The sequence below is a fragment of the Lissotriton vulgaris genome, chromosome 4_1, assembly GCF_964263255.1.
Source record: "Lissotriton vulgaris chromosome 4_1, aLisVul1.2, whole genome shotgun sequence".
NCBI classification, from domain to species: domain Eukaryota; kingdom Metazoa; phylum Chordata; class Amphibia; order Caudata; family Salamandridae; genus Lissotriton; species Lissotriton vulgaris.
Genome location: NC_141691.1, coordinates 47866820 through 47886358, shown reverse-complemented (window position 1 = coordinate 47886358; position 19539 = coordinate 47866820). Strand labels below are relative to the sequence as shown.

Here is a 19539-nt window from a genome sequence, read left to right as displayed (position 1 = left end):
AGGGAATGCCTGACATACAGTTGTATCCAGTACCGCACCAACGAACAGGTTGCGCTGTGAGGGCACCAGGTGAGATTTGGGTACATTTAGCGAAAAACACCAACAGAGTTGTGACTTGCAAATGATGGAGCACTTTCTCTGGAGATTCCGCCTTGATTAGCCAATCGTACAGATAAGGGAATACTGGAATCCCTGACCTTCTGAGATGTGTAGCCACCACAGCCATCACCTTGGTGAAGACTCGAGGCGCAGTAGTAAGATCAAACGGAAGGACCGCAAACTGGTAGTGTTGCGACCCCATCGTAAAACGGAGATACTTCCTGTGCGACTTCAGGATCGGGATATGAAAATACGCATCCTGCAAGTCGATCGACACCATCCAGTCTTCTTCCAGCAGCACCTGAAGAACCTCTGCAAGAGTGAGCATCTTGAACTTTTCCTGCTTCAGGTAAAGGTTCAAGATCCTGAGATCCAGGATTGGACGAAGACTGCCATCCTTCTTGGGAATCAGGAAATACCGGGAGTAGCATCCCCGATCCCCCCTTTCCTGCTCCGGAACCACCTCTATTGCGCCTTTTCTTAGCAACGCCAGGACTTTCTCCTGCAGGAGCAGCAGATGGTCCTCCGAGCAAAAGCCTTGGCAAGGAGGGAAGTTGGGAGGGAATTCCCGAAAGGGAAGTGCATACCCATTCTCCACGAGATTGAGATTGAGAACTCATAGGTCTGAAGTGACCGATTCCCAATCCCGTAGAAAATAGGTAAGCCGGCCCCCCCAATGGACCCGCATGATCCGGAATGGCGGATCTAGGGCTGCTTTGCTGTGTTGGGAGGGGGGGGGGGTCGGGAGAGGAAGAGGAGGAGGAAGCTTGACGACCTCTAGGACGAGCTCTTTGCCTGCCCCTGTATGACTTGTACAGCGTATTTTGCTCCTGCTGCGGCTGCAGTTGCGATTGTTTGTAGGTCCGAAAGGAAGACCTGCCAAATACTCAATATTTTTCCCACAGTACCCCTGGGCTGTAGGCCCAAAGATCTTGCTGTCGCTCTGCTGTCCTTAAACCTCTCTAATGCGGCGTCAGCCTTTTTCCCAAATAAACCTGACCCATCAAAGGGCAAATCCATCAAGGCAGCCTGGACATCCGCAGAGAATTCGGAGGATTTCAGCCGTGCAGCTCTCCTGGTGGCCACTGAAGATCCCATCACTCTTGCCACCGAGTCAGCAGTGTCCAGCCCACTCTGAATGACCTGCCTAGCAGAGCCTGAGTGTCAGCAATCACCTCTTGAAAGTCCTTCCTATCCTCCTCAGGAAGCTTTGGAACCAGCTGTTTGACGGAATCCAAGACAAGTAGCATTTGTTGATTTGAGCGCCATACTTGCCGAGGAAAATACTTTTTTCGCAGCCTGGTCCTGCTTCTTCGATTCCTTATCCCCAGAAACCTGTGGAAAAGTTCCCGGAGATTTTTTCGAGCAGGCAGCCTGCAAAACTAAGCTCTCTGGTAAGGGGTGCGTGGATAAAAAGTCCGGGTCACCAGGCGCCATCCTGTACCTTCTCGCAACAGCCCTCGAAACAGCAGGGGCTGTAAGCGGTCTTTTCCACACCTCAGATATAGGCTCCGCCAAAGCATCATTGAAAGGGAGCATAGGCTCGACAACAGAGGAAGGTGAATGAAGGACCTCTGTTAGTATATTGGACTTCTACTATGCAGTAGGTAGTGTTATATTCAACAAATCTGCAGCCTTCCCTATAACTACGTGATAAGGTGTCACATCCTTAGAAGGGGCGTCAGAAAAATAGGCCAATTCCCAATCAGGAGACAGCTCAAGGACACTAGCCTCTCTTAGATCGTCGAAAAGATCCTCGAATCCTGCAGCTCACCCTCTTCTATATCAGCATCACGGTACCTCTGCTCTTCCAGAAGCCTCTGGGCCTCACGCCTCGACCTCTCCTTCAGGAATGACGTCGACGGAGCCGGCGTTGAACTCGAAGCCTGAGGGCCAGACTGCTGAACATAAGGTCGGATCGGATTCGGAGTCGGCGTTGAGGGGATTGGCGTCGATGGTCTTGGCGTCGAAGGCTTCGGAGGCGCTGAGAAATGCCAAGGTGGCGTCGGAGCCGGCATTAATGGCATGAAAGGTGCAGGAGCGTAAGCCTGGGGAATACCCAGATTGTATGCCAATAGATCTGTCGGACCAACCGGTGCACCAGAGGGGTACATAGATCTGGAATACACCTAGTGTACACTATTTTCCCAGCATAAAATGTATCGACTTTACCTAAGGAATATAGATCTAACTATCTTGGATAACCTAATGGACGAATACTAAGTAAAGATGCACTAACTTGGACTACAGAAGGAAATGGTTCAAAATCACCAGCATGAACTCCTATACTTTCTTGCTCCCCCTGCAGCTGTCAGGTAACCCTGACCTTGACTCTTTATACGTTAACAGTTGGCTCCCCTCGGCTCTAGATACTGTTGCGCCCCTTAAAACCTTGAATTCCTCCAGACTGAATCCATCAGCCCTCTGGTTTTCCTCTGAGCTCCGTTTAGAGAAAAGCAGCTTTAAGAAACTGGAGAACGCCTGGAGGTTATCTTATGACCCCACAGCAAAATTAGTTTACAAAGCCTCACAATTTTTTTTTAACAAACTCAAACGCTCCACGATGGGAGAGTAGTTCATTAACAAAATCTGCTCTGCAGGCAATTCGGCTAAAACTCATTTCAAAATTGTTAAGACTTTACCATGCCAAGTCACCTCAAGCGTAGTCGCTCCTACTCTTGACCTATGTAAGGGGCTATCAGACTTTTTTCATTCCATGCTATTTCTCCTGATGCCTCACTTTTGAAACTCCTAGCCAGCAAATCAGGTTCACCTAAGGATCACTGTCCTGCTCAGTTTTTCAATATCTGAGGGCCCCTCAAAAATCCTTCACTGAACCAGATCTGGAATTCTTCCCTTAGCACCGGCATTTTCCCTTCAGCCTGGAAACACGCCCTTCTAGTGCCTATTCTTAAAAAAACGAATGCCAATCCCACCATTCTTAAAAACTACCATTCAATTTCTTTTCTACCTACACCAGCTACAATATTAGAAAAGATAGTTCAGGAACAACTTTCCAGCTATCTTGAATCCCACCACCTTTTCCATGATTCTCAGTCCGGGTTTAGATCTGGCTATAGTACGGACACCGCCCTTCTAGAAGTTTCTGAGACCATCTTTGAATGAGTGTGTGAGAAGTTGGCCTGGCATATGCTGTCCACTATTCTAGTGGGAACCTTGCACCAGTCCAAACAACCCTTATTGATGGTAGGTTTAAAGACAACCTAAATTGAAAGCTATCCTAGTGGAGGCTGTGGAGAGAAGCTTTCAGGCTAAGTCTTGGAGGAATGTAAAGCAGCTTGTTTTACCAGTCTATAATCTCGTGAATGACCTAATGAAAGGAGAACCATACCAGGTATATATAAAATATATGTATTTATTTTAAACACATCCCTTTAGTCTCTTTATGAGGCTAGAGACAAAAGTACATTCAGTAAACTTAATAGCACACAGTAAATTCGCACATTACACTTTGAGCCCTATATTAAGAAAGTGGTATAAGAACCATGACTTGCATATACACAAGGCCTAGAGCCTGTAGAACCGCTGGGGCCACCAGGAACCACCCAAGGTAGTGACACAGGGGACCCACGGGGGACGCGTGCAGTGTGTGAACACAGCCGCGAACCACCATTAACTTCTATGGGGAAATTTGTGGTTGGAATTTTAAAGATAAAGGGCACTTAGAAGAGGACTTGGAGCAAACCCCTTTAGAACTAGGGGGTTCTAGAGCCAACACCCACAGGAGCACGGGAGTACTCGAGTTACCTCACCCAGGGAAGCCGGGAGCATAGGTGTATTTTGGTGTCGGGTTTCGTCGTCGTTTTCAATGGCGATCTGCTGCAAAGTGCTGCTGTCGTCCAAGTGGAAAGTGTCCGATGTGATCCAAGCCTGGATTGTAGATGAGAAGAACCTGAAATCAGAGCGGACAGAGTCTGAGTCACTTGCCAGTGTCCAGGAGCACGAAAGGCGGATGCCCACCGATGTTGGGTGATTTCAGGTGAAGCCTGCTTCTTCAGCCACGAGGGCCAGGAGGCGTCGACGATGACCAGGTTCTGGTTTTGATCTGTCCCACGAAGGATGTCGAGTGCTGCGGTGTTGGTGCCCGGATTGGACCCAACAAGCCTTGGCAACAGCAACCCACGCATGAATCAAATAAATGCTTTGGTGCAGACCAGCAAGGTCTGAGCACTAACCACGCGGTGAAGAGTCAGGGCACATCTGGAGCAACCAGGGAAGCCCGAGGAAAAGTAGATTTGCCTTCAAGGGGACCCACCAGTCGACGGACCAGGGATCGCGAAGCAGCCTCAAGCGGAAATGCAAGAAGTGGGCTCACGGAATACTCGTGGAGTGTAGGCCCACAATCTTCGGTGCAGATGGTGCTCTGGGATTGGGCTACAAGTAACCCAAAGCACAACTTCAGGAGACGTCGAGAAGTCAATGCACTAGCAAATGTGCACGGTGTCCAGGAGTTCCGGTTCCACGTCACTCACGAGGTCTGAGCCTTACTGGGGACTCGTGTCGGCCTCTGAGAAGTGTGGAAATCTTCATGTGTTGCAAATACTTCAGAGTCCAAGGGGAGCTTCGGAATTGCAGAATGGCAAGATGCTTCGTTGGTGCCTGCTTGAGCGGGGGAGTCACTCCCTGACCCCAAGGGAGATTCTTCCGTCCTCTAATCTGTAGTAGAGCGTCGAAGTTCCAGGAATCTGTTTCAGAGTTTCGTCCAGGTGTAATCTGAAGTCCTGTTGCCAGGGGTCCCTTACTTATACTGAAGAAAGGGGTTGGACATACTCTGGGGACTCACCTATGGGAGGATTTGGAAAGAGGGGTGGCAACACCCATTTCCTTTGTCCAGTTTCGTGCCAGAGCAGGGGCTGGAAACCGGTTTGAACTGGGCTTGGCACAGGGACACCAAATGTGCCCCCAGTGCAGACTTTCGGGCTCTTTCAAAGTGCACCCACCCAGTCCCAATACACTAAAGCCTGTCTGGGAGGTGGTTACACCTCCCTGTGAAAGGAAACCTATTGTCCAGGCTCCCCTGCCGGTGTTTCATCCAGCAACAGGAGGGCAGACGTGCGTCTGTGGCTGCAGCATCCATTTTGTGATGCCAGGGCTCTTTTGAACTATTACCTGGTACTGGTAGACAAGTGTGTACACGTCTCTCCCTCTAGAAGGGTGGAATTCAACCCCCCATGAGTCACCAATGAAAACATGCATTTCATTTAATTTATATTCAACTTATAGCCACCTCATTCAGTCTGTGAGAGTGGGGAAAGTGTCATTCTATCCGCATTCCACACATTCCCCAGAGTAAAGATCCAGATTCCAGCCCAGTACCCACCCACAACGGGGATTTAAGAACCAGCCTTTCTCCCAGATCCATTCCTAGTTGAGTTTACAACACGTTGTTGTTATGGCTGATGTAACCAGTGGTGTTCCATAGTGAAGTTGGCCCCCATATCCTTGGCTACCTACAGCATGAATGTTCGCCACTGGACAATGGATTCTTAAACACCTCTTCTAAATGTAATTCACCACTCACTGGATGAATTAGTTGAAATAAGACAGACTGTCTTTCAAGACACCAGTTATAATTAAGCGATATTATTACGCAACGACTCTGAAAATCTAGTCAGAATGTCAACAAGACTTCAATTAATTTATCGAAAACATCGGATGGTTCTGGTGCTTCATAGCACCGCTTACCACCCCCATTTGTTTCTCCAAAAAGGCCATTTTCACATATTCACTGTGAGCACTAAACTGCTTCTTAGGGGGTTTTCAACTGTGGATCAACTTCACAGTGTACAAGTGGCTCTTACCCACATTCCAGAATGCTAATGCAAATTCCTCTCAAAACAAAGCTCCATAAGAGCAAAATGCATAGATTTTACCGCAACAAAGTCTAAGCAACTGGCTTTTGTAATCATATTTATTGAGAAGCCCACATGAAAGGGAACACATAGAGGAAAAGCAGATATAAACTAAAGTAGCGAGGAGAAGGTTTGAGAATTAGCACATGAAGTAATGCACAGCCACTAACACTTTCAGATTTCTTTGATTTTATGTATTAAGAGGGATCAGAGAAGGACCTAGTGATGTGACAATAAGACAGCAGAGTGAGGGCAGGAGCATGACGCACAATAGGACGCAAAACCCCTGTTAATGTCCTGATATTAAAAACAGGGAAGTATGGTCCTGCCTAAAACAAAGCAATCTACCTTCAAAGTTAAAACTTGAGCTTCATTACATAAATGTATATGAGATTCAAGCCAGATACCTGGAATTGAAAACCACACACGATTCCAAACACAACACATCCAATGACTACGTGCCTACAATGATGCAAAGGAAACTAAGACACTGTATTGCAAAATTTGGGTCCACCTGCGTCACTTGCGCTGGTGATGCTTGAGTGATCGAGACAAAATGACCTCCACTCACTGTCTAAGCCATGCAACACTGAAATACTTTTATTGCACCAGGTACCACCATATTCCTAAATCATATTTAAGTTCTGTTTCCACACTAACGACCCCATTGGCTGAGATGATATGAAGACACTTACCCTCAGCATCTGCTGCCTGAGGTATGCATGCTGCTGCTCAGGTAACATCTGAACAGGCCGTACCCCCGCCTGGACCCCTGGATTGGACATGTGGCTCATTGCACTCATCACGGGGGCCTGCTGCATCTGCTGGTGTGCAAATCTGTGAAGTAAGGGACACAGAAATGAGCGAGAGGAAGAAGTCAGAGAAACAATCCTGCTTACTAACCTACTGTAACTCGTAAACTTATAGGCTCAATTCCATACATAATCATTTACACTGCCCATGCTGCATAGTGCCAAGATAGTACAATGTACCATTGTAATCAAATCAAAAGTATAAGGCCTGTATATCTTACTGCTCAATTGTGAATTCTAAAATCTAACAAGGTAAGGACGGAGTCAAAACTTAGTGAAAGTGGACACTTTGTAAGTTAAGTTTGGTCTTCTATAAGTCTTCTACATAGGTTACCAGGCGGTGCAATTGAAAATCGAAATCCTTTATACATGGAATGCAAATGCGTCCCAGAGTAGTAGCAGCTAGATTCAGCATATCTCACACCCTTTGATTCGCAAAGGCCCTAGCTACCGCATGAGTGGGACCTCAAATCATTTTCGTATCCCTCCCCTTCTTAAGAATATAAGAGGAGAGGCCTGGGAGTCTGTGTTCTTCACATGGGATTCATGCTGTGGCCGCACAAGAAATGAGTCTATGTGCCTGCAGGAATTCAGGCGCCTTTGGCATTCTGGTATTCTACATATCAACTAGATATCAGAGTATGTCAATAAGCATCACGCATTTCCTCCAGGGTGCTAAACAATCATGGGAGCCCGACTGGAGGTGCTGCAGATGTTCAGAGCAGTACCAGGGGGGTCTCAAATTGTACCCCAATTCTAAGTTAGAGTAGCCACTGCCCACTTAACACAGTCTATGATGCGATTAACATGACAGCAGAAATAGTCCAGTGCAAGGGCCTTTTTTGTGAGGAGACTGCCTACTGGCTCTGCACTGTAATGGTTCATCTATTCCCCTTAGATGTGATCTTAAGCATTCACCATATCTGGGACTCCCATTTTTTGCACTTAGACCACTTCCCTTGGTAATAAGATCAGTCTGAAGTGAATGCCCATCACATCTATTCAGGTCTTGCATAAAAAAAAGGTCAGATGGGGTGGCTTAAACTTTCCAACCCTCGTCACTGCGGTTTAATGCAACAATACTGGAAAAAGGTTTGCTTACTAGCTCAATTTTAAGCAGTTTTCTCAATTCAAGGTAGATGGGATTAGCTCTGATAATGTGTTTACTGTATGCCAGGCCTGTGACCTCAAACAGTGCCAGAGGCCCTTCCATATATTGGGACCATGTGATGACCTTTGACTACCATTGTTTTATTTGACTTAAGGTGTTTTCCTACCTGTGCCTTTTTTCTTCAACATTTCTTTTGTGTCTCCTTGTAGTTTCAGAGGAGGAGTGTTCGATTCTTATGGCCTTTCCAGGAACAGAACGTGTGGGATATGCATTTGAAAGCATGAGAGAGAGGCGTGAAATGTACTTCTCAGTCTCGGTGTGTAGTGTTATATGCAGTGTTGCTCAAATGTGCATTATGTTGTAAATTGGGAAGTGAACTGTGTGATGCTATAGGCAGTGGTGGACAAATGTGCATTGTGTTGTATACTGGGAAGTATTATGAAGTTCTTACAATTGGTTTTGCCATGCCCTCATGCCATCTTGAATTCTGGCTCTTTCGAGCTTGAGCTTTGCGCATACAGGCAGGCCCCCAGATCACTCAAGTTTTTTAGGGTATTTACGTTCAAGGTTGTTTTCTACACTTCTGGAGACTTTCGTAAGCTTCACTGAGGTAATATGTGGGTTGGGATGATTGCTTGTGGCCTGGCCAGCTTGTGTCTCGACCTTGACACAGAGCGGTACTGTCAGCTCAGTTTTTCATAACAGAAGAAAAGGGGCGAGGTTTCTAGCACCTTCTCCTCAGGTTGAGGAAAAGGTATTAAAGAAAGGGACTCTTGGCTCTCAGATGGGAGCTCGCTGTGGAACAGACGTGTTGCCGCAGGGAACGTTTTTAGGGTTCAGATCGGGACTTCTGCCTGGCTGTCATGGGCTCCTCCAGCTGAGTTGGCAAGAATATTGGATACTCGATCTGTGATGTATTTCTTTTATCGGCATTGTGATGTGAGTTGTATGTGTGCACATTCAGGTCTCCAGTGGTTATAAACATCTGAGGTGTTTTCTTTTGATTATTGGCATTGTGATGTGTGTGTGTCTGTGTGCACATTCAAGTCTGCTGTCGTTATAATCATCTGATGTATTAAGTGTTTATATATATCTTTCTGATTTTTTGCAGTGGACGTCCAGTATTATTAGCTGCATGTATTTTATTTCATGCATTTAACTGTTGTATTTACTTACCTATAAGTGTGTTATTATTGCTTGCTTACACACACACACATATATATATATATATACACACACACACACACCTCTATATACATTTATATGCAGTTTTCACTTGACATATGGGAAATCCTTTTTGTTAGAGAGGGTTGCACAAATAAAACCCAATACTTTATTTTGAAAACGGTCTTTTGATGTGCCTCATTTTATGAGTGAAATCCCTTTCCTGGTGTTTTTATATCTTTGCCTCGTGTGTTGTTCTGTGCAGTATTTTCTATTATTTGGGAGGGCGAAGCAATACACCTCATCACTCTCTCTAGGTTTGCTCAATGCGTTCTGATCATTGAATGAGTGAGGTGGGATCAGGTCTGTTGATGCAGATCAGTCACGTCATAGAGATGTGGTGTGGTTGCAGATTTCGTAAATGTGATGGGCCTTTGCGCCAACTGGTCTTCAGGATAAGTGTTTTTAATTCAATCCCCTCATCCACTAGGTGCCAATACAGTGTTTTCGAAGGCAGTTTGCCATAAGCACATTTACTTAAGTTGAAGCAAACCATAGCAGCTTAATTGTTCATGTCACAGGCCTGTGTAGACAACATTACAATAGTCAATCCATCGCAAAACAAGACATTTTTAAGTTCAATTTAGTGTGAGATTTGCAAGGTAGGAATGATTTTGCAGAATAAGAATGGTTGATCTGCATGACCATAGCTTTAATTTGCAAGTTGAATGAGATTCAAGTTAAAATTGAGCCCCATTGTGTTGCATTCTGGGAAGGGACCATCCAAGATTATGGATTTCGTTTTGCTCCATTCAGACATAGGAAGCTGCCTCTCACCCGCTATTATTTATTGTCCAGAAAATTGGTGATCTTATTACGTCCCTCTAACTTATCAAATCAGCTGTATATTAGGGAGATATTAGCAAACATAGCAGTAGATCTTGTCATGGTCAAGTCTTGGAAAGGAATGAAGCAAAAGTGGGGCTACGGTAGAGCGCAGCGAAATCCTACACAGAGAACAAGATGAACAAGTTACTTACCTTCAGTAAAGCTCTTTCTGCTGGACATTCAAACTAATGGCAGATTCCGCACCTCAGAACATCTCCCAGGTGCCAGACTGCAGCTAGAGAATATAGTAGTCCTCCGCTGCTTCCAAATTGCCAAATCACTGAAAGAGTCAATCCCTGTTTAAGCACCCCCATGCAGGTTGACGTCAGTTTCTTGTCATTCTTTCTGCGCCCTCAGACATGAAGCATGAACAATTGGTGGTAACAATGTGTTGATGATTAAGTTGGGAACTTTTCAGATGTTAAAAGAAGACAGTCCACAGAATGGGGAGGAGAGATGGCAGTGAGGAATCTGCAGGTAGATGGCGTTTTCACCAGAAAAAACATCACCAAAGGTAAATTGCATATTACTAAGTGCAGGTTCCTCAGCCTAAAATAGACACCAAAGCAGTGCCTCCCCAAAGGTGTGTGGAGAGGATTCACACCAAAGTAAAAACGGGGCAGGCAAAGTGTTCTTCCTGTTGGGTCTGGCTGTCAAAGCAGGAATACATAGACGCCCACGTCACAGTCCGAAAGATATGAAGGACAGGCGCGCCTAGCGTCAATTTAAAAGCAAAGGACTTGTCACTTTAACAGGGTTCACTTCTGCAAGACCGTTCTTATCACTGCTAAAAAAAAAAAAAAAACATTTTGATTGACCCCTCAATGATCCTAGATACAATCCTAGGTACAATCCATGTAAAAACTTAAAACCCTATTGGGGTGCAACTGATAGAGCCTCTCCCCCTTTTTCAAGGGGCGAGAGGAAGCACAAAACAATAGTAAAGTGATTAACTTTCGGTAACACGGCCGCCCAAGTCCTCAGCCCCAAATGCTCTGGAAAGAAGGTGGTGTCTCAGATCAGCATTGAAAGTGCCTTCAGTTCACTCATGTGATGAGCAGGACAGTCTTCAAGTTCAGGAGATGAACAAAGCAACTATGCAAACGCTTGAAAAGTGTGCACATTAGGAAGGTTAAAACCAAGTTAAGGCCCTACTGTGGCATCACAAACAATTTAGGAGGGAACTTGGGTGTCAAACTTAATATTTACAACAGGTGATTTAGACAAGGACTGTAGATCAGGCAAACACAGAAAGGCTGAAAAGAATGATACATAACCGTTTGCAGTGCCACTGCAAGGCCTTGATGGCTAAATACAAAACAAAGACGAATGTCTGACAACTTTGTAAGTGGTCATGTCCGGGCGTAACAACACATTACCCTCACAACATTACCCCTGGAATTGCCCTCACAACGTATGCTGACGACACCCAATTAGTGCTATCAGTGCACAATGACGGAACATCTGTCGCAGCAAATTTTCAAGAAGGGATGAAGGCGATAAGCTCCTGGATGTCATCTAACTGCCTCAAGCTGAACTCCAACAAAACAGAGGTGATGACATTCGGGAGCTTGCAGCCGGCCTGGTCCCCACAGTGGTGGCCATCACAGATGGGCTCGCCCCCCCAGCCAGTAGTCAAGGTACGAAATTTGGGAGTCACTTTTGATAACAAATTGACGTTCCTCCACCACGCCAATTCTGTGGTATCCTCTGCTTTCTTCATCCTAAAAAGAATAAAGAAACTCCTCCCCTATCTGCCACAATCCGCCGGTAAAACATTGATCAGTACCCTAGTGTTCTCCAGAACAGATTATTGTAACTCCTTATTTCTGAATGCTCAGGAAAAGGTAATTAATAAGCTCCAGACGGTACAAAATGCCGCAGCCAGAATTCTCCTATCCATCCCCAAATTCACCCCCACCTCCCCTTACATCAAAAAATTACACTGGCTCCCCATCAGGAGCCGAATAAAGTTTAAGGCACTCTGTATAGCCTACAAAACTTTGAACAGTCCCGGACCATTGTTCCTAAAAAAAGCCCTCTGCCCAGTGGAACATCAGAGAACATTACGGTCAGCATCAGCCCACCTGTTAAAAGTCCCTCGGACAAAAAAAACCAACTGGGGAGACAGATGCTTCACCATCGCAACTGCCAAACTATGGAACACTCTGCCACTCCATATTAAAACTGCCCCTACGCTGCTAAAATTTAGAAAAAGCCTCAAAACCTGGCTGTTTACCTCCTAAATTCTACCCCAACTGAAGTGAAGTTCTGTAACATTAGCGCCGAGACACCCGTATGGGTAATTGATGCGCTCTAAAAATTGCGATAAATAAATAAAATAAATAAATTACAAGCTTGTCCTCGTAACCGGTGAAAATTGATTTTTTGGAGAGGTGTCCGGCAGCTTCACATGTCAAATCTAATGCAATCACTTGTCGCTGCTCAATCTACATACATTGAGGTGCACGTTCCGGAGTTGGGTGTAGGACCCTGTGCAACTGTTGAGACAGAAGGCCCTCCCGAAGTGGTAGCCTGATTGAAGGACAGATGTTTATGCTCAGGAGCTCCAGGCAGCTCATTCTCCTGCCCAATCTAGGGCCACTAGGAAGACTTGGGCCCAATCTTTATTTTTTTGAGGTCCCTTGTTCTGTTCCTGCCAGAATACATCTCCATACAAGGGATCTTGCAGCAGCTCCAAAGTGCATTGTCAACAGTGCCGAAAAGAACTGACCACGGTTCCCCTCATGGGTCAACTACACTCTGTACCACATCAGAATGCAAATGCCACATGTGATCTGACAGACAATATCTGCTCAGTTAGTTCTAGTCTAGCATTCATCAACCCTGCTAGGCGACAAGCAAGATGGTCTGGCGCTCCAGTCACCTCCAGAGAAGCAAACACTCTTGCCACAAGACCCAAGAACCCACACTGTCCTGCTTGTTGCAGTGTCACATTGCAGTGATGTCAGTGAGACCTTGCACCAGCCTCCCCCTTATGCAGAGCAGGAAAGCCTTCAGGACCAGATTGAGGGTCCTTAGCTCCAGTACGCTGATGTGGAGATGGCTCTCCACTGGAGACCAGAGGTCCCTGAACTCCACTTGGAGTAGCTGACAAAGTGGATACTTGAGGCTTAGAAGCCAGGAAGCCCAAGAGCAACCGTCACCGGCATCCAGGATCAAGCCTAAAAATATTGGGATCATAACCCAAATGTCCCAGACTCGCTGCGGCAGAGGAAAAGCCTTGAACTTTGCAGTGTCCCCCAGGGTTGTGCAAGACATTTATGATCTCCTCGATATGGAAAAGCCACTCTGTCTTATGTTGACTGAGACTTGGCTGGGGGAATTCTCAAATACCGATATTGCTATGGCCATTACTCCTGATTACAATGTTTTCAGGAAGGACAGACTCAAGGGAAGGGGTGGTGGAGTGGCATTGGTGGTGAAGAAATGCGCGGCATGTTCTATTCTGCCAGTGGATGATATCCGTGGCTCTGAGTCCCTTGCCTTTTCCATCACTTTGGCACCTCACCAATCCTTTAAAGGTCTTTTAGTATATAGGCCACCTGGCCCACCTGGAACCTTCTTTGAAGAGTTCGAGTCGGTTATATCGGGACTGGCCCTGAAAGCAGAACATTGTATTGTGGCCGGGGACTTTAACTTTCGTATGGATGAGCCATCGGACCCGGATACCATCAAACTTCTGGAGGCTACGGCCCCTTTGGGCCTGATCCCTTATCTTTGGGGGCCAACGCACGACAAGGGACATACTCTTGACCAGGTCTTTCTCGACATCTCCTTTGGAGGTGAAGGAGATTATCCCGGTGCTTTGGTCAGACCATAGATTGGCCAAATTTTTGGTTAGAGGCACGGCGAAACCGTCTAATCCCGTGTCTCAGCAGCAGGGCCGAGCCCCCAGGGCATATCAACGAATGACGCCAGCTAAGCTGGCTCAGGCCGCCCTGGATCACCCATGCCCCCTTACAGGAGATTTGGAGAGGGGCCTGGAGTCTCTGCAAGTATGGCTATTGGATAGGCTAAATGATCTTGCCCCGGTGATGACCCCCCGCTTAACACCTAGACGTGTTTCGGCTCCCTGGTTCACTGCGGCACTGTCGACCGCTCGGCAGCAGTGCAAGGCAGCTGAAAGAGCCTGGCGATCACAATATGATTCTGTGGCAAGGCTGACCTACAAGACAGTGGTTAAGGCCTATCAGCGGGACATTCGCCTAGGAAAAAAAGCCTATCTTGCAGGGAGGATAGAGGCTGCCTCTAACTCCTGTAAGGAGTTAGAGGCAAAAAACCAACCTACATGAAGGAATAAAAGAAGTAGCCAAGTGGATGAAGCACAGCCGTCTGAAACTGAACTCAGACAAAACAGAAGTCCTTATCTTAGGTACCTCCCCCTCCGCTTGGGATGACTCTTGGTGGCCAGAGGCCCTTGGAAAAGCACCCACCCCGACGGACCACGCACGAAACCTGGGCGTCATCCTGGACTCCTCACTCTCAATGAACAGACAAGTCAACGCCGTTTCATCATCTTGCTTCAACATTCTTCGCATGCTCAAAAAAAACATTTCGCTGGATCCCCACCGAAACCAGAAAAAAAAACAGTCACCCATGCACTGGTTACAAGCCGCCAGGACTACGGAAACACCCTATACGCCGGTATCACCGCAAAACTCCAGAAAAAACTCCAACGCATCCAGAACGCATCAGCCAGACTCATACTAGACATCCCGCGTAAAGACCACATCTCTAGTCACCTGAAAAACCTCCACTGGCTCCCCGTCAATAAGAGGATTACTTTCCGCCTCCTAACCCACGCACACAAAGCACTTTACGAACTTGGACCCGAATGCCTCAACACACGACTTTCCTTCTACACCCCCTCTCGCCAGCTATGATCTTCCAACCAAGCCCTTGCTACCGTACCTCGCATCAATAAAACCACCATGGGAGGTAGATCCTTCTCCTACCTCGCTGCTAAAACCTGGAACTCACTCCCCACTCACCTTCGTCTCACTCAGAACCACCTAGCATTCAGAAAGCAACTTAAAACTTGGATCTTTGACAAGTAATTCCCCACCCTTCTTCAAGCGCCTTGAGACCCTCCGGGTATATAGCGCGCTATACAAATCTTTTGACTGACTTTTGACTTTGTCAGAGAATTTAAGGCCCCTCACTCTAATGCACCCCAAGGTGTGCCCTCTAAGTCCTGGGCTTCTGATCTTGCAAATTCTTTTACTAGCAAGATTAAACTTATCCAGGATTCTTTTCCTTTGGTGGCACCCGTGGGGCTGACCAACCCCGAGGACGACTCAGGCTTCTCGGCCCGCCGGGCCCAGTGCTGGCCGTTTTTCCATCCATCTCAGCCCCTGCTTCCCTGGCGCTTATGGGCAATCTTAAATCTGGGTCGCCCTTGGACCCCTGCCCTGCCAAATTCCTGGCAAAAATGGCGGAAGTTTTAAACCCGCTGGCGAATCCACTCCTGAATCTCTCGTTGAGCCAGGGAGTGGTTCCGCAGGCCTGGAAGCAGGCAATGGTCATCCCCTTGCTGAAGAAGCCTGGTCTCGATCCTGAGGCTCTGGTCAATTACAGGCCTATCTCTCTCCTGCCTGCTTTCACGAAAATTCTGGAGAAGCATGTGCACACGGTGCTCTCCAATTTTCTGGAAACCCATGAGATTCTGCACGCTACCCAATCCGGCTTCCGCCCCAATCTAAGAACAGAGACCGCTCTCCTGGAGGTGTCAGAAGCCATTAAAGGGGTACTGGACTCCGGGGGCAAAGCCATGCTGGTTATGTTAGATCTGTCGGCGGCCTTCGACACCGTCCCCCATGAGGGCCTTCTCGCAAGACTCTATGAGATTGGCCTACGGGGGACGGTGCTCAGCTGGTTTTCATCTTTCTTAGCTGGCCGCCGACAAACGGTCTGGGCCTCCCCAGACTCTGCCGTAATGCCGCCATTGGGAGTCGGGGTTCCGCAGGGCTCTGTATTGAGCCCGACCCTTTTTAACATCTTTATGGCCCCTCTGGCGGCGTTGGCGGAGTCGTTCGGGCCCAGATCGTATCCTACGCCGACACCCAGCACCTCTTTTCTTGTAAGAAGGGAGGAGACTTCGATGGAGAGAGAATCCGGGATTGCCTTGGGGCTGTTTTTAAATGGTTCCAGCTGAACAGCCTCAAGTGCAACTCAGATAAGTCTGAGGTACTCTTCTTCGGGTGTGCTTCGGATCCAGACTGGCAAGCTTGGTGGCCCATTAACATGTTTCCTCCGTCCTGTTCATCCCAATTAGCTAAGAACTTAGGGGTCAAGATGGACAAGGGTCTGACGCTGAGATCCCAGATCCTAGGTGTGACGGGTACATGTTTCGGCCTCCTCAAGATGCTGCAGAGGTTTCTGCCTCTCCTGTCTGAGGAACACAGGGAGCTGACTGTGCAGGCTCTGCTCGGCTCAAGATTGGATTATTTCAACGTCCTCTACTTGGGCCTGCCAGAGTATCTGCTGCAGCGGCTTCAAGTTGTGCAGAATGCGGCCGCGAGGGCCATTTATGGGCCAAACAGGCGAGCTAGCGCTGCTGGTCTTTTGCAGACCCTACATTGGCTGCCTATCCGTAAACGGATTGCTTTCAAGGCGTTAACTTTGGCCTACAAAGCTCTTCATGCTGTGGGAGCTAAGTATCTCCAAAGGAGACTCTCCTTTTACCACCCGGCCCGCTCTCTCAGATCAGAATCTCTGTTCCTGGCGGCTGTGCCGCGCGTAAAGAGAGCTCGCATTGGAGGCCGCTCCTTTGGATTGCTGGCGCCACAGTTGTGGAACACCCTGCCGCTGACACTCCGCGGAGCTACTAGTTTACTTGCATTCAGGAAGGGCCTTAAAACCTGGTTTTTGCCCTCTAGGCTGTTTTCTTCTTCTGCTCTGCTTCCTACTATGCTTTTATCACTGTGTTGTGTTATTCTGCTGTAGGTCTCATTATCAAAAGCGCCAGGACACTCTTTTTGAGTAGCCGTGCGCTATATAAGAATAAATATAACATAACATAACATAACAGGGTTGTCAAAATGAAGGGAAGCATCTATGAATCAACCAGGAGGGACATTGACTGATTTATGGTAATGCCCAAAGCTTTTAAGAGTTCCACCATCGCCTGGAGCAGGTTCACAACTGACTGTAGCAAGCCTACTTCCAATGGCTAGTCCTCAAGGTATAGGAATACAGGAACTCTAATCCTCCAAAGATGAGCCACAACCACTGCCGTCACTTCCACAAATACCTAAGGTAGACTGGCGAGGCTGAAAGACAAACTGAAAATGCTCCTGGCCTACTAATGCAACTAATGCCTGTGGGACGGCAGGACCGGTATATGAGAATACGAACCTTGTGTATCCAAGGGTATCCAAGGGCGCCGTCTAGTCTCCCAGGTCCATGGTAGAAAGGATTTCAGCATTTTGAATTTGTTCTCCCATTATTTGTCATTGGGTGGTTGGAGGTCCAAGATAGGCCTGAGCTCCCCATACTTTTATTGGGACGAGGGAATATCAGAGATAACTCCTGCCTTTCTCTGGATCCGGTACCCGCTCTACGGTACCTCTTGGAGAGCAACAGGTGTTCATCCTGCAGCATTTTAGACAGGTGCTCTTCCAAAATGTGTTCTGATGTGGGCGGTATATAGAGCAAGAAGGAAAGAAAGGGTAGTGCATAGACCTTTTGACCAATCAGCGAGGCCCATCTGTTGAATTTCCAAAATGGGAGGAAGGGTTGAATTCTGCCCCCCATTGGTTGAGCATTTACGTGCTGAAGACAAACTAAAGCGGTTTGTTGGTCGTAGCAGGGTGAAAGGAGATGTAGAACTGGTGCCTCTGTGCCGTCTGCTAGTTCGGCGGCACGGAAAGGCCAGGGCTTTCTGTGGCATGACTGACAGTGAAATGGGTCTCTGGCTACATGCCAATGCCTGGACATTTGGGTTGTCTGAGTGGTGCGGGAATACTCAAGAGGTCCCTGTATCTTTGCTTTGTCTGCAGGGGGTGTGTTTCATCAAAGACTGCACCTTTATGCTGAGTGTGGGAGAACCTTTAAATACTCTGTGATGGCTTTCTCTTTTGTCTTGACTGCTTGGCTTGAACACAATCAAGAACTGCTGTATCTTTGCACTGTCTACATACCAGTCAATTCGTGTACCACTGAGGGTATGAATATTTACAATTTGCCTTACCTTTGTGTCGTCTGCATGGGGTGTGTGTAGCCGGGAGCCTGTTGGTGTACATAGCCACTGGGCCTCTGTTGCATCTGCCGTAGTGGATCCACCAGTCCTGGAGTTGCAGAAGGGTGAGGGCTCTGATATGGTTGTCCGGAATAGGCTGGAGGGACCATTGAGCCTTGCTGGGATGGGTGCTGCTGAAGGCTCAGCTGGGAGCCGTATGTGGTGTATCCCTAGAGGGTAAACAAAAATATGGAATGGAGTTACAACATAAAAAACGTTTAGGTATCTAAGAAGGCTACTTTGCTCTTGAACTGCTCTTATGCATTATACTTTTAAATGCCTCATCATGTAGAAAGAGCCTGAGCTGGTAATCCATGCTTCAGCTAACTAGAGATATAGTTAATTATTCAGATTGTCAAGAGAACACCAAGCCAACAACAAATTCTGACGTCAAGTAACAAGGTGGACTCTATGATATCACTGTGGCTACAATAATCTTGCGTATAACGCAACAACTGCGTCATTTACAAAATTGAGTAAAAAACACTGGTCAGCAGAGAAAATGTGCACAAGAAATGTCTGCAATAAATTCTCAGATGATGCAGCCTCTCAAACTATGCACGCAGATTCTTCAAAACTTGGAGAATATTGAAAATAAAAGTTTCAAACAGAAGCATTTACTTGTTGGTAGAAAATGTTACACATCAGTCCAACAGAGGGACATGATAAGGTCATTCAATTTCTTCAGAAAGTTAAGGAGATCCCTTGTATCTGCTGGTCCTCTGAAATATCAAAATACAGACACTGGTATATTTTTATAGATACCGGTAGGAGCAAGATAAAGGTGTTGCCCTCATTAAAGGAGACTTTGATTGATCAAGTCAAGTCTACCACTGGAGGTATTTATATCCTTGACCCTCTAGTGCTTTTCAAGCTTGTTTAGAGTATGAATAGAAAATGGAATGACAATTAGATATGAGTGTATATACTCATAGTGTCACCGGTATGCTGATGATGTGCATGGGGTGGGGGATTGAGATATCAAAAAATTATATATTATTGTATGTTTTATTCATATTTTTTATCTTGTTGCAGAAATTGTTTTTTTGGGAGTTATATACTGTCCTGATGAAGGTGATGGCTACAAAATAGAACCCACCGAAACACGTTGACGCTCCAAAAAAAGGGGAGGCCCACTACAAATCCCTGTGGACAACTGTTGTTGAAGACATAGTATGAATGATGTTCTTGTAAAAATACAGTAACTGTGATCCATTTAAGATTTAGTGTCTCTCTCTCTATGATTAGGAATTATTTTCCTGTTTTCCTCCCAACTGTTTGTGTTGTTATATGTTGCTGCTATATGACACTTTTTGTGTCTTTTTAATG

The 19539-nt window shown here is 46.7% G+C and overlaps 1 protein-coding gene across 7 annotated transcripts in view; it reads right to left on the bottom strand.

The window, feature by feature from the left end:
• Positions 1–19539, bottom strand: part of MED12 (mediator complex subunit 12) — an 820436-nt gene that overhangs the window by 95239 nt on the left and 705658 nt on the right. For all 7 annotated transcript variants that reach the window (XM_086918278.1, XM_086918283.1, XM_086918279.1 and 4 more), the window contains exons 39-40: positions 18163–18380; positions 6668–6809 (exon numbers count right to left, since the gene is read on the bottom strand). In XM_086918278.1, coding sequence (XP_086774404.1) covers positions 6668–6809; positions 18163–18380 — 360 coding nt within the window. The remainder of the gene's footprint in view (positions 1–6667; positions 6810–18162; positions 18381–19539) is intronic.